This window comes from Pangasianodon hypophthalmus, chromosome 2 (genome assembly GCF_027358585.1).
Source record: "Pangasianodon hypophthalmus isolate fPanHyp1 chromosome 2, fPanHyp1.pri, whole genome shotgun sequence".
Classification (NCBI taxonomy): Eukaryota; Metazoa; Chordata; class Actinopteri; order Siluriformes; family Pangasiidae; genus Pangasianodon; species Pangasianodon hypophthalmus.
In genome coordinates, this window is record NC_069711.1 from 9349136 (window position 1) to 9374786 (window position 25651).

A 25651-nucleotide genomic window follows, 5' to 3' on the forward strand; every position below is an offset into this window, starting at 1 on the left:
TTAAACAAAGAAATTTTCCTATAGTCTTGTTCACAAGCAGGTTTGCTGGGTCCAACTAAAACTAGAAATTACAGTCAAAGTGGTGCTTAGAAAATGCCTGATGGTGGTGTTTTTGAACATATTTGCTACCCTTGCCTTGCTGTTTAAGGGTTTTGAAATGTGGTGATGTGCAGGTAAAATTTACAAAGCAGTCTTGTCAGTGGGCTGTGAGGACATGTGCATGTTGCCATTTATGTCTTAACATCTGGTATGGTCATGGCTGAAAACAGATTTTTGCAGGCATTTCTTTGCCTGTTTTTCAAAGCTGTTGTTAGACATTCTTATTCTTATTATTATGATTAGGTCATGCAATTATTATCATGAGTCCTCAAATTAATTTAAAAGTTTTTGGTTGATTTGTACTCTTGTCTAAAGAAAGTTATACCACTATATGGTCAAAAGTTTGTGGACACCTGACCATCCATCCATTTTCCATGCTGCTTGTCCTACAGAGGGTCACGTGAAAAACTGGAGCCTGTCCCAGGGAACTCAGGGCACAAGGTGGGGGGAACACCCTGGACGGGGTGCCACCCCATCACAGGGCACAATCAGTCTAAAATGCATTTCTGTGGACTCGAGGAGTAAACCAGAGTACACAGAGGAAACCCCCGTAGCACGGAGAGAACATGCAAACTCCACGCGCACATGGGGGAGGCAGGATTTGAACCATGGAGGTGCGAGGCAAACAAGCTAACCACTAAGCCACTGTGACCATCATACCTATATATGTTTTTTGAACATCCCATTCCAGATTTAGTCTCCTCAAGTCTCAAGAGCAATAGTGAGATCTGGTACTGATGTTGGGTGAGGAGGCCTGGGGCGCAGTTCATCCCAGAGGTGTTCAGTGGGGTTGAGACATGCAATACAATTGTGTGCTTCCAACTTTGTGGCAACAGTTTGGGGATGGTCCACGTATGGGTGTGATGGTCAGGTGTCCACAGACTTTTGGCCATATAATGTATACTCATTAACAGAAAATGATGTGTTTAAAATATTATTGTATTTTTATGTGAATTTGTTAGTATCACTTATCGTGGTTTTCTAAACCTATGATTTTAATTGCATGTCATGTCTTACAAATTCAGACCCAGAAGCAGTCATTTCAACCAAGAAATAGTAATTTACAAGGAACGCTTGAGATGGAGCATCAGCTACAAAGTCATAAACAAAGGGGAGAGATGGTACTGGCAGGCTCTCGGTCAGTTGTCTTGGGAGCAGTGTTCCAACTCAGAAACAGATAAAGAGGGTGGAGGAAAATGGAAAAGAACTTAACACCCATCCATTATCAGCTTCAGCTTCTGCTTATCAGTAAGGGCTGCCTTTTTGGGTCAATTCAATCTGGGTTCGTAGGGTACGGAAGTAAGGCGGAATTTAATGGCCTTTGTTTATCTTATCTTGTGACGCGTGAGTGAAGATCCTCTCAGCAGCATGCCATAGAGTAAAATCACTGAAATACTATGATGTTTCACTTTAGTCAGCTAGACTATTGAATTCTCCATTTTACTCTGATTTACCATAATGCAATTTTAGCCAGAAGGTTTCCTTACTGAAAGTCACCACCATGTCACTGTGGGAAATTAGACTATGGCCTAATTTCATCTTCATGATCACATTTCCCTTCTCAAAATGCTTTTGATTTCCATAACTAGTTTCTGTAACATATCTCAGGTTCTCAGCTAGTTTCAGTTTATCTGTGTCATTTAAGATGAGCCTAACTTTCCAAAGTTTAAATATATATGCTCCATATCAAAACATAGTTGCCAGCCCATATTTTAGTCCCAGCTCATATTTTCTTCAGGATAATCATTGACCTGATCAGTGGTTCACTGGGGTTGCAAGTAACCACTGTCGAAATAAAATAGATTACGACTGGCCTAGGACCCTGGACATCTGCCCTCATACAGCATATTTCAGAGGGCACTGCTAGGTGTTTCTGTTCTGTCTTTAACTTAAACTGCGGATTATGGTACATATTCAGGAAGAGGATTTGAATGTAGTGTAAATGCTCTTTACACCTAGAGTGCTGGCTAAGCATATCCCAGTCCTGAAAACCCAGTGCCTGTGCTTATTTTGTATTTTCCCTGCTCTCAGGCATCTAATCCAGATCATGACATGCTTGACATATATTAATGACTTAAATCCTTGTGTTAGATTAGGTAGAACATACAAATGTGCAATACCATTGTGTGAGTTTTCATTTGGCCATATACAACTGATTTTATTTTGGGTATAAGAATTGGATCTTTTTAGGACCCTATCAATTTGGCCTCACTGCACAAATAGACAATCACCTGGAAAACTCTAGTATGAATTATATGATAAACACATTGACTGAAGTAACCCAGACCTTGTTCTGAATGCGATAATTGTTTTACCTTATTGAATATACAAAGGAGGACCACTGTACTGCCTTGTTGATGGGCCCAACACTTGTTCTAGCACACCCTTGCAGAACACTGTTAATCTATGTTTATTTCACTGTGCCAAGTACCTTTGTTAATGTTACACACTGAAAGACATTGTGACAAGAAGTTGGACGTGTCTATCTCAATCTTTCTAAACAGATAGCCAACTTTAACCTTGCTGCAGTACTTTCTGCTTGCAGCCTATACTCAGGCTTGAGAAAAAATATTTTACTAAGGCCCAGGGGCAGCTCTTATCAAATGGGCTAGCAGGGCTTTCAAAGATTAAAAAAATCAATATAAGGTTTCATTTTTAGCATCCATGTTGTCTTATTTGTGGCAGTGGTAGCAAATATGTTCAATGTGTTTTTATTTATGATTTATTATATTTATACTTTATATTTTATTGTATGTATTATAAGAAAAACATTTTAAAGCTTAGTAGTTTTTAAAGAAAACAATATCGGATTGGTATTGGTATCACCTGATAGTAAGTTATCATTATCAGAAAAGAAAAAGTGGTATCTCTCCACAGAATGGTATGAAGCCACGCTGTGGGTAGGCAAATTTACCTAGCACTGTAAATTCATGAAGCCTATCAGTGACAGTCATGTTACAGAGTGACACACCCCCTAGATTTGATCTCCATTTGGACTAATATCTTTTAGCCAGTTTGAATGACATTTCCATAATATGTCATCAGCATGTCACAGAATGTTCAAGTCCCGAGTCTGACAGAAAGACTTAGCCATGACAGACTTAGCAGAAGCATCTGTGTCCTCTGTGAAACTCTCAGCCACAGAATTTGAATGGATTATGGCTGCCTTTTACAGTTTTGGCTCAACCATGGACACACATGGTCAAGCTCTGGAAAATCATCAGGAAACACTTGCACTCCATGACCAAATTCTTAGATAGCTAGCTGAAACAGTAAGAAGGGTGGCTCCATCAGTTCCTTCAGCTGCTCCGCCTGCTCCACAGGATCCTCATGTTCCAGCTCAACCTCTAGGCACTGAGCCCCACCTCCCAGCGCCCCAAAGGTATGATGGGAATCTTGAGGAATGCCGAGGTTTTTTAACCCAGTTTCAATTGACATTTGAACTGCAACTCACTGCTTATCCTTCTGATAGGTTCAAAGAGATCGCTCTAGTTTCCAGACAGCAAATGGTCTAGCAGGTCCCTCCTGGCTTCCACCTACATCTCCTACTGAAGCACCCGAATCAATGCAGATGGGACTTGCTCACCTGTCTCAGGCCGAAAGAGACCGTCGCAGAAGAGAGAAGTGTTGTCTCTATTGCTGTAAAACTGGCCACTTCAGAGTCTCTTGTCCCGAGCTGCTGGGAAAAGAGCAGTCCTGTCCAGCAGAGGGAGGGCCGGGACCCGGCACCTTGGTTGATTCAGGTGCCGCAGGGAATTTCATTGATGCCAAACTTACTGATCGACTCAAGATTCCTACAGTTGTTCTTGAGATCCCACTCTCTGTCACCGCTTTAGATGGCCACCCTCTTCGACCTGCCACTGTGACTTCTATTACTTCACTCTTACGTCTTAAAGTGGAAAATCACCAGAAGAAAATGTCTCTGAACCTTATTGAGTCCCCTGACTTTCCTGTGGTCCTGGGTTTTCCATGGTTAAACTGTCATAATCCCCATATTGATTGGCTCACTGGTACTGTCCTGGAATGGGGCACCTACTTGCCATGCTACATGCCTCTTTGCAAGTCCTTCTCTTAAGTCTAAACCTTCAGATCCCTCTGACTTAACCCATGTTCCCGCCGAGGATCTGGACTTGACGGTGGTGTTTAGTAAAAAAAAAAAAAAAAGGCATCCACCCTTCCGCCACACAGGCTCTACGATTGCACCATAGAACTTTTGCCTGGCACCAGCCCTCCACGGGGGCAGATTTTCTCACTTTTGCTTCCCGAACGTAAGGCTATGGATACATACATAAAAGATGCCTTGGCCTGTGGGTTCATACGTTTGTCCACTTCTCCAGCAAGGGCTGGGTTCTTCTATGTTGGCAAGAAAGATGGTGGCCTACGACCATGCATTGATTACAGGAGTCTTAATAAAATCATGATCCGTAATCGTTATCCTTTGCCACTGATGTCCACAGCACTCGACTTGCTTCAGGGAGCCACCATCTTCACAAAATTAGACCTGCGGAATGCTTATCATCTGGTCAGAATCTGTGAAGGAGATGAATGGAAAACCAGCTTCAATAGACTGTCTGGTCATAACAAGTACCAAGTCATGCCTTTTGGATTGACCAATGCCCCAACTGCCATTCTAATTTTCTCCAGCTCTTTACATGAGCACAATAACTTGTATGTCAAGCCAGAGAAGTGTGAATTTCACGTCACAGAGGTCTCCTTTCTTGGTTTTATTATCAAAGAGGGTAGAGTTGGTATGGCAAATTCATCAGAGACTTTAGTTTGGTGGCGGCTCCCATTTCTGCCCTGACTACGAAGAGTAGTGGCCTTTTTGTGTGGACTCGAGAAGCTGACAAAGCATTTAGGGAGCTTAAGCAGTGTTTTTCCTCAGCTCCCATTCTAATACTTCCTGATCCAGCATTGCCTTTCATTGTTGAGGTTGATGCTTCAGATGTGGGAATAGGCACCATTCTCTCTCAACGCTCAATGGATGGGAGACTGCATCCTTGTGCCTTTTTGTCTCACCGCTTGACTCCTACTGAGTCTAGGTACGTTAAGCTCGCTTTAGATAAATGGAGACTGGCTGGAGGGGGCCCAGCATCCATTCCTGGTATGGACTGATCATAAAAATCTGGAGTATCTCCAACAAGCCATTTTGATTTCACTCTGTCATATCAGCCGGGAACCAACAACAAAAAACCAGATGCTCTCTCAAGGCAACTACATGGTTCCAGTCAAGAGACAGATGCTAAGCCAGTTATCTCCCCATCCCGAATTGTGGCACCCATCCGCTGGGGAATTGAGGCAGTAGTCAAACAGGCACTTCAGACTGACCCAGATCCCAGAACAGGTCCTAAGGGTCTTCTGTTCATGCCCAAAGCTGTAAGGTCCCAAGTCCTTCAATGGGGACATTCGTCTCACCTCACTGCCCATCCTGGATACCAAAGAACACATGAGTTTCTCCACAGACGTTTCTGGTGGCCTGATATGGTTAATGATGTAAAAGGTTTTGTGGCCAGCTGCCCTTTGTGTGTCCAGAGCAAGAACCAGCAACAACATCCACAAGGTCTGCTGCACCCGTTCCCCATCCTGAATCGGCCCTGGTCCCACCTCTCTCTGGACTTCATTACCGGCCTACCTACTTCTGAAGGTAACAGTATTATTTTGGTTGTAGTGGACAGGTTCTGAGATGGCTAAACCTGTTATTGACCATGTTTTCCAAGTTTTTGGTCTCCCCCAGGACATCGTCTCTGACCGAGGTCCCCAGTTCTCCTCCCATGTATGGCGAGCCTTTTGCAAGCTGATTGGGGCCACAGCCAGCCTCTCTTCCAGATACCATCTCCAGTTGAACGGGCAGACCGAAAGGGTCAATCAGGAGCTGGAAACCACACTGAGTAGGCTGGGTCTCCAGCAACCCTTCATCCTGGAGCTCTCAGCTACTCTGGGCAGAATAAGCACAAAACACACTCCAGTCCTCAGCTACAGGGATATCGCCATTCCAGTGCCAGCTTGGGTTCCAAAACTCTGCTTCTCTCTATGGTAATGTCTCTGGATTTTTCCTTGTTTTTTCTGCTTTTATTCATGGACTGATTTTTGTATTTTTGACTTTGGCCCTGTTTTTGACCTTGATTTTCTGGATTATAATTTGGACACAAAGGAACTGCTCTTAGTGATGTTTTGCATCTGATTGTGATTTTTGCTTTTGACTTTTTGCCAGATCTTCTGTGCTTTTGCTTATGGTGTTTTTGGATTTTCAGGAATAAACTCTTTGAAACTTTACTTGCGTTACTCCGCAATTGAGTCTGTGCACCCTCTGATAGCCCAGTGGATTAGTGTTGAACTGCCATGCCGGAGACCTGGGCTCAATTCCTGAGTCTGACACAGCAGTCTTGTTATGGACTCAGTCGCAAGTGTAATGAAGGTGAACATTTACATTTACAGCATTTGGCAGACGCCCCTATCCAGAGTGACTTACAGAAGTGCTTTGAAGTCTCTATCAATAAATACATCCTGATACTGGTTCGCTAGGTCATGGACTAAGAATACCATCAACCGAAAAACTCTCTAGGGCTTAAGACATCATTTGAAGACTACCAGTGACTCAGCTGTTTAGACATCTAGGGGAAGTTCATTCCACCAAGTAGGTACCAGAACAGAGAAAAGACTTAGTGCATGCCTTCCTTGTACTCTCAGAGTTGGTGGGACCAGTCGTGCAGTGCTAGAGGATCGAAGGGAGCATAGTACAGTGCGGGGCGTGATAAGTGATTTGAAGTAAGTTCTGTTTTTGGCTTTGTAGGCAAGCATCGGTGTTTTAAATCTGAGGTGGGCAGCTACAGGAAGCCAGTGGAGGAAGCATAGCAATGGGGTGGTCTGGGAGAACTTAGGAAGGTTGAAAACAAGTCGTGCATCTGCATTCTGGATCAGTTGCAGAGGTTGAACAGCACTCAGATGCAGACCTGCCAGAAGCGAGTTGCAGTAGTCCGGTCTCAAAATGACAAGGGACTGAACAAGCACCTGAGTGGCCTGTGTGGATAGAAATGGAGGAATGCTTCTGATATTGGGATATCAGTAGGGATGTAGGGATGAATAACTTGGGATGAACAGCAGTTCAGTTTTGAAAAAGTGGATTATTTACTCTATCATGTCTAAAGTACAAATTACACAAAAGTAGAGACAACAGAACTGTAAGTTTAGTGTTTTTTTGGTATGGACAAAAGAGCTACAAATTTTCTGTTTACCATTTTTGCTATTCAGTGGGAATGTACCTTCAACCAAGCTGAGCAGTATGGCTTGAAATACTAAAAAATTACAAAATCACTAATGCAGCTCCAGTATGTGTGTGTAATGATTTGTCTTAATATTATTTACATTTACAGCATTTAACAAACACCCAGAGCAACTTACAGATTACTACTTCTTCTTCTATTATTATTATTATTATTATTATTATTATTATTGAGACCTCAAGATATAATGTACTGATCAATCCTAAAAGTTTAATTCTTGACAGACATTAGATTTTAGTCATCCCAACTAATACCACCACCAACCACCACTGGTAAGGCCCATCACATGTATTCACATGTTAATAAGAAAGCTCAAATTAATTCCACAAAATGCATTTAATAGTAAAATTACTCAAAGTCCTAGAAAACTCTAATTCTCCAATAATGGTTTCAGAGTGTGCTTCTTGCTTTATTCTCACAAAATCTATCTATCTACTATCTGCTTTCCTTACAGAATTTTTTAGGACTTTTGCCAGCTCATCTTCATTACATTATACTAAACATTTGGTCCTTAACTGATAAAGAGCCACAATTGTGTCCTTATTATTGAATGGAGTCTAATAAAAAAAAAGGTAAATCATGAAGTATTCTTATTTCTAAGATATCTGGATCTGCTGTACTTTCACCCTATAACTGAATGGAGATGAAGCTGACATGTTCCAGTCAGCAACCTGCAATAGTATTCAAAATCATTCCATTCACTGTGATAAAGTTCTGCATCTTGTTTAATGCCTTTACTTATCCATGCCTCAGTTATTTCCTGTAAAGAGCACAATTTTTCTATGCAAGCTAAAGTTGGTTGTATTTTGGCAAATATTCTGTCTCCTCTAGAAGTATTGGAACTGCAAGGCCAATTTTTTTGTTTTTGCTATATGCTAAAGACATTTGGGTTTGAGATCAAAATATGAATATGAGATGATAGATCAGAATTTCAGCTTTCATTTCCTGATATTTACATCTAAATGTGTTAAACAACTTACCACCTTTTGTTTGAAAACACCCATTTTTCAAGTGACCAAAAATATTGCAACATGGTTAACTACAGGTGTTTCTTGTTGCCCAGGTGTGCCCTGTTAGATTGATTGTTTAAACAATTAATAGTTCTGAATGTCTACTCTTGGTTTGAGCCCTGGGTTTCACCTGTGAAGACTGCATTTATTGTTAAAAAGGATAAACCAACATGAAAACCAGAGAGCTGTCTATGGAAGAAAAGCAAGCCATTTTGAAACTGAGAAAAGAGGGAAAATTGATCAGAGCCATTGTATAAGCATTGGGCATAGCCAATACAACAATTTGGAATGTCCTGAAAGAGAAAGAAACTAGTGGTGCACTAACAACCAGACATCAAACAGGTCGGCCAAGGAAAACAACAGCAGTTGGTGACAGAAACATTGTGAGAGTGAAGAAAATCACAATCCACCATTTGAAGAAAACTTTGAGAGCAGAAATATAGAGGCCATACCACAAGACAAACTATTCATCAGCAGTAAGAATTGGAATGCATCCAATCTAACTGGGAGGAACTTCATCATGCATCAAGACAATGACCCAAAATACACTGCCAACACAACAAAGGGTTTTAGACTGGCCAAATCAGTCAATGCACCTTGACCAAACGGCCTGTCCCAGGAACACTGGGTACAAGGTACAAGGAATACACCCTGGATGAGACCCCAGTCCATTGCAGGGCACACACATTCACACACTTATTTGCACACAGGGGCAATTTAGTGTAGCCAATCCAAATGTTTTGTGGAGGTGGGAGAAAAACAGAGTACTCAGAGGAAACCCAGACAGACACAGGGCAAACATGTGTAACTCCACACTGACAGTAACCCAAGCTCAGGATTGAACCAGCGACCCTAGAGCTGTGAGACAACAAGGCTACCTGCTGTGACACCATGCAACTCCCATGGTATGCCTGCAAATTCAAGCAACCTTCTCTAGGCAACCTCAAGTATTTGTATATTTTTATTTTCAGATTCATCAAACATTATTTTCTCTAGAAAAGAAAGAGTGCAAGTCCTTGCCTTCTTAGCCATGAGCAGTTGTCAATCAAATAACATGCCTAAACTAGACAAATCACATCCTCACCCCAGAACTCCTGAGAACTTTGGGTGAGAGTTCTATATATAAAGCATTCACATCAAAATTACATGCCATTATGCCAGATAACCAACTAGGGGGCAAATCTGCTCAAATATAACTATCTACAAAGGCCTACATGTAGAAGTCACAAAGTTAATTTGTCCCATGATTTGATTTGTGTTCTGTCCATACTGTGGCATCAGTGTTGTGATACATAGAAAGATATAATAAATGCTGAAAATACAGGTAATTACACATTCATACAGTACTGTCAGTTCTGTACAAAAGTCAGAGACCACCCTTTTGTTTTCAATAAAATGGGCATTCAGTATTTATTGTTAATTATTTGGCAGCAAACAAGAATGATGGGGAAATGGACAGTACATCAATTCAATTTTCAGCCATGCAGTACTTATTTATGTAGGTCAATAATACAAGTAAAATATTTACAGATTTCACAGTGTCTTTATTGTTGAAGACCTTTGATTTATGAACAATAACAATATTGAACATTGATGGGGGAAAATGGATTTAACAGAAAATCACATAAAGGTCTTGTGGGTCCATACCAGCTCGATTAGTACAATAATACAAATAATTGGAATACCAAGACTGATTGTTCATCAGCAACTTCATTTTCATATTCATTCATTCATTCATTCATTTAGGACACCAGTTTCTTTCAGCAGTCAGCAATCCTATTTAATCCTATTTAAAGCCTATATATATATATATATATATATATATATATATATATATATATATATATATATATATATATATATATATATAATAGTACATAGATACAGCAAGAAATGTACATGCGACTGTCTATACAAACTGTTTCGATGTGCCTTTACTGCTATCTAGTGGCAAGCCAGGACTATAGACTCAGACGTGTTTTGCAGTTGTAGTACAAGAAAATCCCAGAAGAGGGTGGTCTAACCTTCACTATGTTATACATTCTATACATAAATATCAACAACAGACAAGTAATACTGTTCATTCTGAAATAATTCCAATACTGGTATTGAAAATGCAAACTTTATTTATAGAATTGTATCCTAAAGTTTAAAATTGTACCATATATATACACAAGAGGGCCACATTCATAAATGCTGTATTGCACACAAAAAGACAATAGTTGTAGTCCACAAAAGACAATGTATTGTTTTAATTGTTTATAATCTAGACCTTATAAATAATTTGCACAAACTTACTTGATTAAAGGTTTAAAATAGCAGCATTCTCAAAAATGTATTACACCAGTGTTTAGACATGCACTTTAAAGTAATTCAAATATTGAATAAGTTGATTATAAATACCTGTTAATGTCTGTTAAGTTCGAGTGAGTTAAAGTTCATTTTAGCATTAAATTGTTATGGTCATTCTAATATATGTTTTTCATTTTGTGATATTTGAAATTTTACTGTAAGTTGGACAGAGTGTCTGTCTGTACAGGATTTGCCAGCACTGACTGCTCAGGCTACAATTCTTCCAGTCCTAGGTTTTTTTTTAAAGATCTATAGACATTTGTTTTCTCTGTCTAGGCTTAGGAGCAACCTGTTTCTCACAGTGTTCGCCCTCCCAGCCTGGATAACACTGGCACTTAAATGGTTTTGTAAAATGATACCTCCCCTCCTTACTGTTCATTTGTATCACATATGAAGGACTGTTGGTGTTCAGGTCAGGAAGCTCAGCTCTGGGGATGATGGTCCATTTTGCTGGGTCAAGATGAAGATAGGCTGAAGATCCTGGGTCTCTCCGCACACATCGGCCATTAAACGAACACAGTTCCTTGCTACAGAGAAACGCCGCTTTAGTCACGTTTACCACATATTTGCCCAGAGTCTCATCCAGGTAATTTTTCACTGCTAGACATGTGCTCTGGAAAAGAGAATTTGTGTAACAGTTAACAACAGGAACAGGACGCTCTTTCCAGGAAATATTTTATGGCATTTCTAGGGAAATTAACTCATCATTGAATCATCTTCAGTAAGCACTGGTCAGGGTTGTGATGGATCCAGAGAATAACTGGGAAACAAAAACTGGGAGTGATTTAGGAATACACCCTGAACGGGATGTAAGTCCATCGCAGGCCACCACACTTGCGTTCACACACTCATTCACATCGAGGAGCATTTAGAGACACCAACCCGCCTGCTGGAATGTTTTTAGGAAACCCAAAACCCAGTGGAAACCCACAGGGACACGAGGAGAACATCCAAAACTCCGCAAAGACAAAAATGCTACCCATTGTGCCACCAGGTAGTTAATAAGAAAATTAACTTTTTTGTTGTTCTTATTACTACTACTACTACTACTACTACTAATAATAATAATAATAATATCGGCCAATACTATATCAGCTATTCTGGTTCATAAATATTGCCTTAACTTGCTGGTATTTTTAGACTTTGCTCTAAGTGCACTAGCATATGGAAATGTTCCCCAAGTACAAAAGAAAGTAATTAAAGTTCCTTAAGTCAGTCTTGGCAAGACCTTCTGGTAAAATGTAAATGGGATAGAGGAGAGGTTATCTATTGCCTGTGGGTTTCTTCACTGCTACTCTCAGTCCACTCAGACTATTCCCCCCAATCACTGTTCACACCTTTCTTTTGTAATTAGTATTATTATTGTCTTATGCATGTGTATACATACATATAAATTTCTGTGTGAATACAGCAACAACTGTAAGCTGTTTATCATGCTTTTCATGACATTTTCCTAGTTCCTATTTTATTCTAGCATTTCCTGGTTTTGACCTCTGGCTGTGTCTGTGACTCAGGTTCACATAATGTCGGAATTACAGCACACACAGATGATGGCTTAGAGATGTTAGTCAGAGCTGTTCTGTTTCTTTGACTCCTCTGAAAAGAGTTATTTCTATGGCACTTTAATAAATAGAAAGCTGAACTACACTATATATTATGCAGTCAATGCTAAAAATGATAGGAAATGTTTCATCAACACCTATGTAGTTAAATCCTGACATAACACTCCTCACTGCCTTACACTGTGGGGTGCTGCCCACAGTGCCTTTTAAAAATGGGAAGTATGTGAGGTTTGTGTGAGTGAGTCAATAGAAAGCATGATCAGCAAAACTGATGAGATTGGATGGACAGGCTGTGAGCAGGCTGAGTAATGCAGGGTAGAAAATAATGAGTTCACTGAGGGTTTGTAGATAAGAATTTAGAGTTTTAAAATATATGCACTTTCTTTTCTTTTTGTAGAAACCTACAAGTGAGTGTTTCCCATTATTCATTACTCCACTAGATACAAATGAAAGCATATCTGGGCTACTATGCGAACAGAAGAACTATAATACCAACAAGGCTTGAACATCAGAGAGAAAGAAAAACAAAAACAGAAGGGGGCATTTAGGGGGCATTGTTCATAAAGAGAACAATACTGTTTAGGAGAACACACTCATTTAGTGCTGTTATTGAGGAAGTCTCCATCCTTTCCATCTTCGAAAGAAGAAAAAGCACTTACATAAAAGGTAAAATGAAAACCTTCAAACAGCAGTCGACCGAAGCTGTATACGTACATTGTTTGGCCAACTGCACCACTCAAACATTATAATAAAGTCACTAATTTCAAAATGCTTGTTATAGTATAATCATACTCAGCCATCCACTGCGGACCTATCAATCTCCGGGATGTCAGATGGTGAGACCTCTGGCTGTCTAGGTTGATTGATCGTGTCAGTGTACTCTGATGCTGCTGCTAGGGAGTCAAATACACTAAATAATTTTTTCCAATGCTCACACGCTGCCTGGTGTGATAAAGCATTGTGTACCGGGTCCCAATCCCCTGCAACTGTTACCTTATCCGATTAAATTCTTTATGCCTCCGTAAAACTGAAGCTGAGAAATCCTGGTCGAATGAGACTTTGTTGCCCTCGTACTGCATGCCGCCGTTTGCAGACAACTGCCTGCTTTTTTCGAGTACCCTCTGTCTGTCTCTGAAGTTATGGAACTGAATACAACACACAAGGCCTATCCCTGGTTTGGGAGCCAAAGTGTGGTGCAGTCTTAATGTGGCCGGCTTTAGTCTCCAGTTTAAGAAAGTCAGGACTCCATCTGTGTTCTCCAAGTCGTCAATGTGTTCGGTAAGTGAAGCAATTTTGTTTTCAAGGGATAGTACGTGGGTTTGCGTGTTGTCCGTTGACTCCACTACTGCTACAGTCCTCCAATCTGCTTCATCTAAGCAGGTTTTAGCATTTTTCATTTGCTGGGAGTGATTATGAATGGTTTCCGCTAAGGGACCAAGTTTCTCATCTATAACTTTAGAGACTGTCTTAGTCATAGTTTGAAGTGCCTTAGACAGAGCAGGGCTAAGTTCAGTATCACTATTAACGTCATCACCAGTTTGCTCTGGAGGATCGTCTGACACTTCTGAAGGCACATCCTTTTTCTCCTGGTTTCTTGGCGTGTCTTGGCATTTTCAAAAAGGTTTCAGGCCAAAAAGTCTCTAGCAACCTAATACTTTAATTATAAAATGGTGTCGAGTTGTGTCTTAATAAAGGGAAAAATAAAGAATAAATAGATGAGTGGCACAGGAGCTTTGAAAACTGTTACCTCCAATCCGCAGTCACGTGACCCCCTACTAAATATTTTTAATCTTTATTGCCCCAAAGACTCATCTAGACCCTCCTACTAACAGCACGTTTCCAATGAACAGCACAGCATTGCATGGTTCAGTAACAAATATGATCTCAAGATTATCTGCATCCTGGCTGTATGTGTGTGTGTGTGTGTGTGTGTGTGTGTATTTCACATAGGCCTAGAGCAGTGGTCGCCAACCCGTCAATCACAATCGAGTGGTAGATCTTTGAGACTTTACTTGTATCTCTCGAAAATAATAGAAAAATAGACAATAACACACAAATACATTCTGCCTTTTTAATGTTCAGTTTTGCAAGCGCCTCTCTCTCTCTCTTTCTCTTGATCCAGCTGCATTTTTTTCAGCATAGCAGGTGCCTCATTAAAGTGACCAATGAGATAAGAGAAGAGTACCTGTACATTAACTGTTGCAAACGTCAATATACGGCACTCGCTGGTGATAACCTGCTAGGTAGCTAACAGTTAGCTAGCATGGCGGAAGCTCCACAAAAAAAGGCAAAAACATACAATTTCCATACACCAAACACAAGCACTGTCTAAAAGAGGCAATCTGGAGCGGCACCAAACAAAGAGCACAGCTACCAACCAAAGAGCACAATCCGTGCTAGTTGACAAGCTGAAATCGGAAAGGCCCAGCAATCACTTTTCACAAAACCTGCTTCTCAAAATAAGGCTGCTACTGAAGCATCATTTTGTGTAAGTCACCTTTTGGCTAAACAAAAGAAGCCTTCTACAGATGACAATTTATTAAAGGAAGCAATGACCATTACCACAGAGACTGCAAAGCCACACTCCATGGTGTACCACTTGGTCCTGCAACAATGACAAGGAAGGTTGAGTCATTGTCAGAGGACGTGGATCGACAAGTGTTAAAGGACTTGTCACACTATGAATATTTTTCGCCACAGTTCGATGAATCCCTGGATGTAATGGACACAGCTCAGCTTGTTGTATTTGTCAGAATGGCTTTCCAGGATTCTATAACAAAGGACTTCCTCACTCTTTTGCACTTAAAGGAGAGAACGAGAGGTGAGGATATTTATGGAGCTTAAAAAATATGTCCATGAAAATGACATCCCAATTCATAAACTAGTGGCAATTACTACTGATGTGGCCCCGGCAATGCGAGGTGTGTGTGCTGATTTTATAGCCCTGATTTTCCCGACTTCATGAATTATCACTGTGTGATTCATCAGCAGGCCTTGGCCCGGAAGGTCATGGACTTTTCTCATGTAATGACATTGGTGGTCAAACTGATAAACTTGATAAACTCCCTGAGATGAAGACTCTTCTGTCGACAAGGAATGAGAAGCATGAGGAACTGTCAGATGATGAGTGGCTACTGGGTTTCTGACAGACCTAATGGCAAAACTGAATGCACTCAACAATAAGCTCCAGGGAAAAGACCGACACCTGCCCCACGTGCTAAGCGCATTGAATGCGTTCAAGGAAAAGCTCGAAGTTTGGACCACACATCTAAATAGCGGGACGCTGAAACATTTTCCCAACCTGAAGAAAATGTCACAGGCCATCGAAGACAAGGATGCTTTTCACCCTGAGCAGTACTGTGTTCACCTGGACAAAGTGGCAACAGAGTTCAATCAGTGTTTTGGTGAGTTAGGCGTCATGGAGAATATTGCTGCATTCATCTCAAACCCATAGGACAAACCCATATAGAACAGCTAGCAGCCAAATTCCAGCAAGTATTTACTTGGCCAAGTGGAGTTGACATGGAGATGGTTGATTTACAAACTGAATGAAAGCCAGATCAAGGGGCAGTGACTTTTTGGGACTTGTCAGCAGAGAGAAGATTCCTCTCCTCAAAGCTTGTGCACTAAGACTGAGTGCCTACTTTGGATCCACTTACCTCTGTGAAATGAAAATAATCAAATCAAAGTACAGGAGCCACCTTACTGACAGACACCTCACAGACTGCCTCAGGCTGGCTGTCTGTAGCTATGAGCCAAACTACAAAGCACTCACAGACAGTATTCAGTCACAGCCATCACACTGACTTGAGTGAGTAACATGACTGCAACAGTTTTGCCTTTTGATGGCATTGTGAAAAGAGACGCTGCATAAGATGGGACATAGAACTGCACTTAGCTTAATTGCATTGACTTAGAATTTTGTTAGCAAAAATTACAGTTCTACTTTCTAAAATACTAATGGTAAATTTAGTAACTTGCATCCAGCATAAGATTTTGCACAGGCTGCATATCAAACCATATTTTAGACACAAAATGAATCCAATAAACTCCTAGTATTGCCTTAAATGTAAGGGAGAGATGGGGGATTATATTCACTGTATATGGGACTGTCATATAATTAAAGCTTATTGGTCAAAAGTAATGCATTTTATTGGTAAAATCTTTGGTCTACAACTTGAGCTGGACCTCCAGTCCATAATATAAGCCATTGTACACAACCCCCCCCCCCCCCCTTTTATTTATTTATTTTCCCATTACACATCTCGTGCCCTGTTATTATTATTATTTTTCATTTTTTAAGTTTTATCTCTATATCTGTATATCTGTTGGTTTTTTTCACTTCAATTTGTGCTGCTTCTAGAAGAGTTGGGAATTGTACGATTGTTAGGGAATCGTACGAGTTTATTAACAAAATGTTAATAAAAACATTCCTAAAACAATAAAAATATTTAGTATATTTCACCTCGCTTCTGGCGTAGCTGGCATCTCCCCATAGCACAACTCCTGCTGCCCCTAATGCGACACTCTCTCCAATGGTATGAACCAGATCCTCCTATAAAACACACACAAAACAAAGGATCTTGAAGGATCACTTTAAGAACTGTGAGAACTGAGAAGCAAATGCAGTAGCAGACTATCAAGTCATTAATATCATTAATATCAAATAAGTTGCATTTTTACACTGTATCTGGATACTTCATTGTTGTCAAGCTCTAAATACCCTTTTGTGCAGACAGATGGCTCAATACCTGTGAGAGGAATGTCATCGAGTAGGTATAGACGATACGGGCATAGGGGATGACAACTGGTTGATTAGGGGAGACTTGCTCTCTCACCCTCATGCCCTCCATAATTCGATGTTGGACATACAGTAGAATGTCTCTGTCATGACCCTTAAGGCTCAGATCCATGTAAATATCAGGATACAGAGCAGTGCTTACATTCCACATCCAAGATAACTTGTTGTTCCTCTTCACATCTAGCGGTGGACACTCCCCTGTGTATGTCTCATTTTTTTTATACTGGTAATTGTAGCAGCAGGGAAAGCCATAGAAACCCCACAGCCCCCATGGTCGTTCAACTCGTCCGAGCTTTATCGTTTGCTCCATGAAGGCCTGTGCTGCACCTTCAAAGTCTTTCTTGGCCTGGGCTTCTATTTGTTCTGGTTTCCAGTCAGGGTGTTTAGCCCTCACCAGTGCTCTAGAGCCTTGCTGGTACACCTCCTTTCTGTTCCAGTTGCGCTCCCACAATGGTCTCCAGCTCTCCCAGTCCACTACAGCCAGGCCACTAAAGTCTTTATCTGGCATGCTGTTTTGCAGATCTTTATAGGCTTGCGAGAGGTGATCATGCAGGCTGAAGTTCTGTGGGACACCTCCATACACAGATTCATTTTTCTCAGTGTAGTGAGGATAGAAGCCCAGCTTGTCCGAGTAGAAGATGGTGATGTTACTCCCGATAAAGCTCTGGTTCAGGTTGTGGACGATATCAAAAACGCTCAAGTCTAGATCAACACCATAGCGAGTTGCACATTTTTCAGTAGGAGCATTCCATACTGTGAAGAATGGAACCTGAGATAGCAACTTATGTGGATGGACCATGATGGGAGATGTTAAAAAAATGCAGAGAAAGGCGAGACGACATGTCCAGTGTGCAATGGTGCCCATACCTGGCAGGAAACATCATAAAGGAAAATTTAGAACTCTAGTGAAGTCTGCATATCTGGTGAAATGAGACAAGTTGATAAAAAAAGTATATATTCTCTTTAAAATCTACTAAAAACCTGTGGCCTGAATTGAAAAGAATTGAAGCCCACAGTCATTAGAAAATAAAGGAGCTTAAAACGCTCTGCATGGAGAAGTGGACCAATATTCCTTTGAAAGTGTCTCCAACATTGACATAAATTATAGGAAGACACTTGGTACTGTTATTCTCTCCAGGGCAGGCATGACAAAATTTTAAATATAACCATGCCAATAATGCTTAAATAAAAGTATGCAATGTCCCTGTATATTTGACCTCAAAAGATCATTTACTGAATATTATTCTTTTTTTTAATTTTTTGCTTATTTTCATAAAGACCCAATAATTCTGGAGGGCCTTGTTGTCTGCAAAAGAAGACGCAAGCATGAAGGAAAATGCAGAACTCTAGTGAAATGAACACACCCGGTGAGATGAGACAAGCCAATTTAAATGTATAATAAGGTGAGCTGAAGTTCCATTTCAAAAGGTAATTTCTGTGATGGGAGGCAATTTCACTTAACAAAGATACATTATACTGAATAGCTAATTATCTATAATAATCATGCACTATAATAAACAAGCAGCACAGCACAGCATGTATATTTAGGTGAAGTACAAAACACTTCCTTTTACAGCCTTTATGTTTATATGCTTATGTTTGTTACACGTGCAAACAAAGAGCAATGATGACAAGTGAGTAAGCTAGAAAATAACCATGGAGGCGTAAGCATTTGCATAAATGAACACCTGCCCCAAATGGTGAATTTTCTTTGACCTCAAGCCTTGACCACACTACATTTTTTTTAATTGCCAAATTATAATTTATGACTACTGTAGCATTTTATTGTGCCAGTAACACATGTGTAACGTAAATGACTAAGAACCAAATTCCTTTCCCGTCACTACACTGTGAGGGTCACTACCATCTGGAAGGTAGGGTGAGCTTGCATTTCTCGACACACCTTTTCACAATGTCAGGAGGTGTGTTAGAAAGGGCACATCTCTTTCCGCAGTTACAGCCAGCTTCAAACAATACATAAGAACACAACGGGACATGTTGCTATAGGAAAAATAGTGTGGTGTGATACAGGCCAGTGTGAAGCAGAGGGGTCTTGTTCATACATGACATGTGACATGGCGTGCACATGCAGAAGCAGCCGTAACATAGATGGTGTTGCTCACACACTCGCCTGCATACTTTATGTACATCTGGTGGATTAAAAGCGAGGAGTTTCCAAGTCAAACTGTAAAATGCTTAGCGAAGTCATGCACAATTCATGCACAATTCATTCATAAACAGATTGACAAGCTCTGTTTCTTTCCATTGTCGTCATGATGGTTGTCATGATCTGTATTTCAAATTTAAAATGATGACCTTTAATTCAAAAGTATTTACTAATCTAAAAAATCCAGAAGACTGGTACACAAAACCAACCTTTTGATAGGTTTGAAGGCTAATGAGAGGTTTTTAAAATTCACACATTACCCATAGTAGGAAACCCGGCTAGTGTTAGTACATAGGTATGTGATTTGAGACACAATGTTAGTTTGTTTAGTGGAAGCAGATGGATGGGGAAATTTGTCCATTTTTATTGCTAAACTCCTAAGCGCTACACTCTAAAACATACTAAAACACTGGCTCAACTTAAAAAATTAAGGTAACAATTTGCATGGATTTTTTAAAGTTATTTCAACTCAAGACATTTTTGAGTAAATATTGTGAGACTTTTCTAGTTAGCCCAACTCAATTTGTTTAGCACAACCAACATGATTTGAATTGTCCTCTAAAAGCTGAAGTTGAGCCAACTTAATAGTTAATTTAAGCTGTTCTATCTTATTTATTTTGCTTTCAGTCTACTCAGAAATGTCCATGCAAATTGTTACCTTAATTTTTTGAGTAATAGTAATTAATTTCAATTCTGTCAGAATAAAAAAACACAGCAATTTCAATTTTATTATAATTGCTCATTGAATCACGCTCTGGTGGAAACATGAAGGCAAACTATTTGTAGATTCAATGAAATTGGTCTAACTGTGTCTAGTGTCTAAATGTGTCTAAACGTGTCTATCAAACATTGTTAAATAAAAAATGTTAACAAAATGGCACTTCTACAACAGAATCAAACTTCTCCACAGAAAAAAAAAAAGTTTAGTGACCTACATTTGTTACAGGTTTAGTTGAAAATGTCAAATGATCCACAAACTTTTATCAATAGTGCCAAATTTAAATTAGGGCAACACAAGACTTATTCTCAAACATGTGCAGTGTTTGAACTAATGCTACAAACGTTCAGTGCCGATTACGGTCATTCAGCTGCCACTTTAAAACAAAACCTAAGAAAACTGAAGACACACGATAGCTAGCAGTCAACTTCACTAACTCCAAATTAGCAAAGGGCATGCAGTGGCTAACACAGAAGACGCTAGCTTGCTAGCTGAAGTCAACTTTCCAACGGTCGAATTAGCAAGGGGCAAGCTGTAACGTTACTTTAAACTTTAGTGTCCTGTGACAACGATTTTTTTGCACTGCGTGCCGATATAGTTTGATAGTTGCTGCTAGTAAAACAAATAAAAATAGTTAGGCTCCTCAGTATGTACCTTTGATGTTTGCACTAGCACTCGTTCCTTCATTGTTCATTTCTGCTGTTGTTTCTCCTCCTGTAGGCGAGGTCTGGCTCTGGCATGTTCAGACAAGGTCCAGCCCTGTTCTCAGCTTTTTAAGTTTGCTCACTACATTTTCAAGTTTCCCTAACTTAATACTTTTTGTTGTTAGGTGAAAGCAAGACTGTTTAAAATCCATATATTAATAAGCTGAGACAGATTTCTTTCTTTTCAGTTTGACAAACTTCTTCAAATAAGTTGTCAACTCACTAATACATGTACATGTAACAAATTTAATTTTTTATGTCGAAATTGTTCTTTATTTTAAGCTTTTCTCACTAGCCACATGGATAATTTTTTAGAGTGTAGTGCAGCATGACAGGATTGTAAAAAGACTAAAATAACACACAAAATATAGTTTTATAGTTAGCGTGATAGTTCTTTTATTAATTTGTAATGTAAAGGAATAAAATAAAAGAGCAGTAAGAGTATCTCTCGCCACCACATTTGTAAATCAAGCCTAGTTTGGGACCTACTGGGCTAGAGTAATCCTTTTCACATTTTCACTGATTGAATAATCAATTACTCTACTTTCAGGCTAACATTATTAACTTTACTCTCAAATGCTTTTAAGCAGCATATTCCACAAGGATGTTATATCACTGCAATGATTATGATTTATAGTGCATTCCTCATAACAATTATCACCAACCAACAGGAGAATTGGCTTGGATCTGGTTATAAAACTTATACAAAAAGAGAATAACAGTTTGGCTTTTATGTATAGTATTATGTCTGATCAATGTGGGAGGCTGCTGGATAAACAGGATGCCAGCTGTAATATTAAATCAGCATGCCTTGGCTTGTGCTGAAATGTTCATAGTTCTGCTATGATGCTATCAGCCAAACCTTTTAAACTGAATTTCCCCGGAGCAAAAGTCACAAAACAGTACATTTAGTATCGACCTACCAGACAGGCATATCACTATCACATTCTCCAATAATGATTTTTCTTTGCATAACCATCTGCTTTTGTATTTTTTTCATCAGAAGGCAACACATTTTTCAACTGGCATAAAAATAAATTAGGGATCATTTATTGACTATACTTTGCCAAATCTGGGTTATATTATTATATTATTATATTGTTAATATAATGGTGGAAAGAAGAAAGCCATGCTACTGCACCAAAAAAAATCTGATTATGGTTCACAAAGAACATCTAATCTTTCCTTATATGACAAACATATTGTTTCATAGTGATAGCAGTTCTGTTATCATGCTATAATTTCTTTCCCCAGAATTACCATGGAAAGAACTCTAAACTCAAGAACTTTAAACTCAAAAGAAACAGATGGTTGCTGACCTGCACAAATGACGTACTTGATATATAAAAATACAAAAACAGCAGTTAAAAATACCATTAAGCACAATTAGAGCCATATCGAAAAGTTTCATGTCAGAAACAGTCGGAATGTCAGAAACAGTTGGAAATTTGCCAGGAATTGGTCCCATGAACACACTGTCCCCCAACACAATGAGAAGATAGCGAAGGAAGGAAAAAAGAGCCGAAAGATCAATTGTAAAGTTGCGCAGTTTATCTGATTTCTTTGGGCTTGGGGCTTTTGGTTCAGGTGCTTTTATTAAGACTAATGGCATCATGAATCTGCTAAGTCCCAAGAGATTTTAGCCCAAAACCGGGTTACTTCTGCCAGGAGTTTCAGACTTGGCCATAGAATTTTCATCCAAACATACTTCCAAATCAACACAAAACCTCCAAACTCAATGTTTTGCAATAACATTGTGTGTCATCCCAATGGCAGTGGAAGCTAATACCATATTCATCAAGAAAACATCCCAAAGGTTGAGGAATGTGTAAAAGGACATTAGACACTGAAAGCTGAGTAACTTCCTCCTACTACTAATTCTAACAAAACAGAAGTACTTCTTACTAGGCCCACAGGCAGCTACAAGTAAACTTTCTGATTATGTAGTCACTCTCAATGGCCTTTCAGTAACATCATGTGCAGCAGTGAAATACCTTGGTGTGATTATTGATTCCAATCTCTCCATGTGATGTTTGTTTTTACCCATGTACAACTGTACATTGTAATGATTTATAATCTCAATACAGTCCCTCTGTCACCCAGAAGAGGATGGGTTCCCTTTTGCATCTGGTTCTTCTCAAGCTTTCTTTCTTGTGTCATCTTAGGGAAATGTATTCAAGTATTCAGATCCCTTCAGTTTTTACACACTTTCAAGCTCAATCAGAAGTCTCTGCACAGATATTCTATGGGGTCTGTGCTTTGGCTGTGCCACTCAAGGACTTGCAGAGACTTGTCCTGAAGCCACTCCGGCAATGTCTTTGCTGTATGCTTCAGGTTGTTTTCATGATGAAGGGAGAATCCCCCTGTCCTTCCGCTAATAAGCACCCATAACATGATGCTGCCTGAAGTTATCCTGTGTTGCCCCACAGTCCATTTTTTGCACCTCTGGTTTTTAAAATATATGCATATGCTTCCACTGGCAGGGATAATTAGAACCATTTCATCCAAATAAGGACGACACATAGAGCATTTATGCATTTAAGCCTGCTGCTCCAAGATCTGTCACCTCTCATAAATTAAAGATATGCTCTATTTTCATTTGCTGTCTCTGAAGGCCAAAAAGTACATCAAGTATCTTGGAATTTTTCATAGTGACCTCAGCTTCAAAAATCATATTAGTCATCTGTGGATAGAAGAGATAAAAGTTGACAACTAGACTGGGTTACTGTAACGCCCTCATATCTGACCTACCCAAGAGTTGTATCACTAACAGTGATTTCAGAATGCTGCAAGATATTGAACTGGAATGAAGAAAAAGATAAGATTTTAAGAAGAGAATATTTTAAGAGACTTTTTAAATATCTGCTTGGGATGCAGCTCACTTCTTTAAGTGGACCTCCTTGTGTTCTTACCTTGTTTGCTTTCAAAGAGTAGTTTACTTTTTCATACATTGGTTTTATTTGTCACGATTGTTTAATTAATGTTAAGTTTATTAATGTTCTATTTGAGGTTCTGATTATTGTGTTTTTAATGGAATTTGTTTTTTGGCAGAGGTGGAGTATTTATACCCTAGCCTCACAGCACACTCTAAAAATAAAAAGGAAGGAAGCACCTGTGAATCCTTGGGCCTCCGAGGAGTGCATTTTAAGACTTGGTATGTCTTGAAATGGCAGACTTCAATCGATTTCTAGGTCACAGGCTGAAGGACAAATATCTGTGGACACCTGACCATCACAGCCATATTGTGGTTCTTCCCCAAACTGTTGCCACAAAGTTATAAGCACACAATTGTCTGGAATGTCTCTGTATGCTGTAGTATTAAGACTTCCCTTCACTGGAAAACCTTGAGTGGCCCGAGCCCTGACCTCAACCCCACAGAACACCTTTGGGATGAACTGGAAGGCTGACTACAAATCAGGCCTTCTCACTTGCCATCAGTGCCTGATCTCACAATGCTCCTGTGGCTGACAAATCCCCACAGCCACACTCCAGAATCTAGTGCAAAGCTTTCCCTGAAGAGTGGAGGATGTTATCAAAGCAAAGGGAAACCAACTTCGTGTTAATGCCCATGGTTTTGGAATGATGGTATTTTGGGTCACCTCTTTATCACTATAGACCCAGTTGCTGGAAATCTCTACACCTGTAAATGGAAATTCTCTTTCTAGTTTAATCTATCACAATTACACTGTAAAGCACTTTGCAAACTTTGATTTTAAAAATTGTAATATTGATAACTATTGTTGATGTTGTTGTTGTTGTTGTTGTTGTTAATGACATCATAGAATGTATTGACATTATAGAATGAATGTATTCAGTCTAATAGAAAATCTGCCAGGTCAGTAGTGTTCCTTTGTATTCTAGTTACTGAATCTCCAGATTAAACAGGAACATACAGAGCTTGGAGGAAAGGGGAAGTAGAAAGAAGGTACAACAACAACAAAAAAAAGATATCTCAGCAAGGGAAGATATCTTGAATAAAGGAAAAGTTGTCTAATATGTCTAATTATGAGATTATTATATAGCAAATATAAGATTATTAAACCTGTACATGTTTACACTCATATCTCTCAAGCAACACTTATTCTGTCTACTAGCAGATCTTTTTGCTTCTTTCCAGAAATAAACAAACTTGTCTGCCAGTAGAATGACATTTTCAAGCTTGAAAGAAATCATTTTTAAAAAATCTAGAAATAGGCTTAATAATCTTCTGTTTGTTTAAAACTATCGAATCTTGAGGAATAGTAGAACTTGCCTTATATTTATGTATATATTTAATGTATTGTACTCGCTAAGATCAAATGTTTTGCAGTGAAGGTAAAACTGTTTAAAATGTTATGATTTGCACTGACAATCTACAGTAATGTAGCTTTACCTACCGGAGAGCTGCGATTTAGTTGTGTTTCATGGACAGAAACCCAACACGAGAAGTAAACTCCTCGTGACTGTGAACAGGCGAAAAGAGGAAGAAATCCTGGCAGAAGGCGGGGCCTGAGGGCGGTGGGCGGGAATAAAGAGGAGGGAGGCGCGCGAGGGGCGTGGTCTGTAAGAGTTCAAACACTGACGCGTCAGCTCTACATTTGGTTTTGGTGCTTTACCTACACTGTTAAATTCTTGAATTCATTCAGTGTTATGTGAATCCTAAGTTTGTTTTTATTTATAGAGCTGTAATTTTTAGTTTTCCGGAATATGAACGAAGAAATGGTATCTTTTTCTCTCTAAATCTTATATATTTTATTAGCAAAGTACCATATCCATAAATATTCTATGCAATTCAATTCATCTTTATTTGTATAGTGCTTTTAACAATGGACACTGTCACAAAGCAACTTTACAGAAATATATACATTCAGGATATAAATTGTAAATGTATGAATTTATCTCTAATGAGCAAGCCAGAGGTGACGGTGGTAAGGAAAAACTCCCTGAGACGACATGAAGAAGAAAAGAGGAACCTTAAG

At 39.5% G+C, this 25651-nt stretch overlaps 1 protein-coding gene across 2 annotated transcripts; it reads right to left on the reverse strand.

Moving 5' to 3' along the window:
- Positions 1-10233: 10233 nt before the first annotated feature.
- hyal1 (hyaluronidase 1) lies at positions 10234-25210 on the reverse strand. 2 transcript variants are annotated; one of them, XM_034299674.2, is made up of 4 exons: positions 20644-20906; positions 17055-17971; positions 16769-16858; positions 10234-11354 (listed from the first exon to the last, which is right to left on the reverse strand). In XM_034299674.2, exons 1-4 carry the CDS (start codon positions 20681-20683, stop codon positions 10983-10985), a joined length of 1419 nt encoding a protein of 472 aa, XP_034155565.2. In that variant the 5' UTR covers positions 20684-20906; the 3' UTR covers positions 10234-10982. The 2 variants fall into 2 exon arrangements, with proteins under 2 accessions (XP_034155565.2, XP_026783428.3); XM_026927627.3 differs by lacking the exon at positions 20644-20906 and adding an exon at positions 25070-25210 and having other exon boundaries at positions 10235-11354.
- Between the last annotated feature and the right edge of the window lie 441 nt (positions 25211-25651).

What these genes read in the sequence shown, in the direction of transcription:
- hyal1 (XM_034299674.2), bottom strand. Translation starts at nt 20,683, where the DNA reads ATGAACAATGAAGGAACGAGTGCTAGTGCAAACATCAAAG. An exon ending in TGCTAGTGCAAACATCAAAG is followed by an intron (nt 17,972 to 20,643) that starts GTACATACTGAG and finishes GTTTCCTGCCAG; the next exon opens with GTATGGGCACCATTGCACAC. An exon ending in CCAGCTACGCCAGAAGCGAG is followed by an intron (nt 11,355 to 16,768) that starts GTGAAATATACT and finishes TCTCTTTTCCAG; the next exon opens with AGCACATGTCTAGCAGTGAA.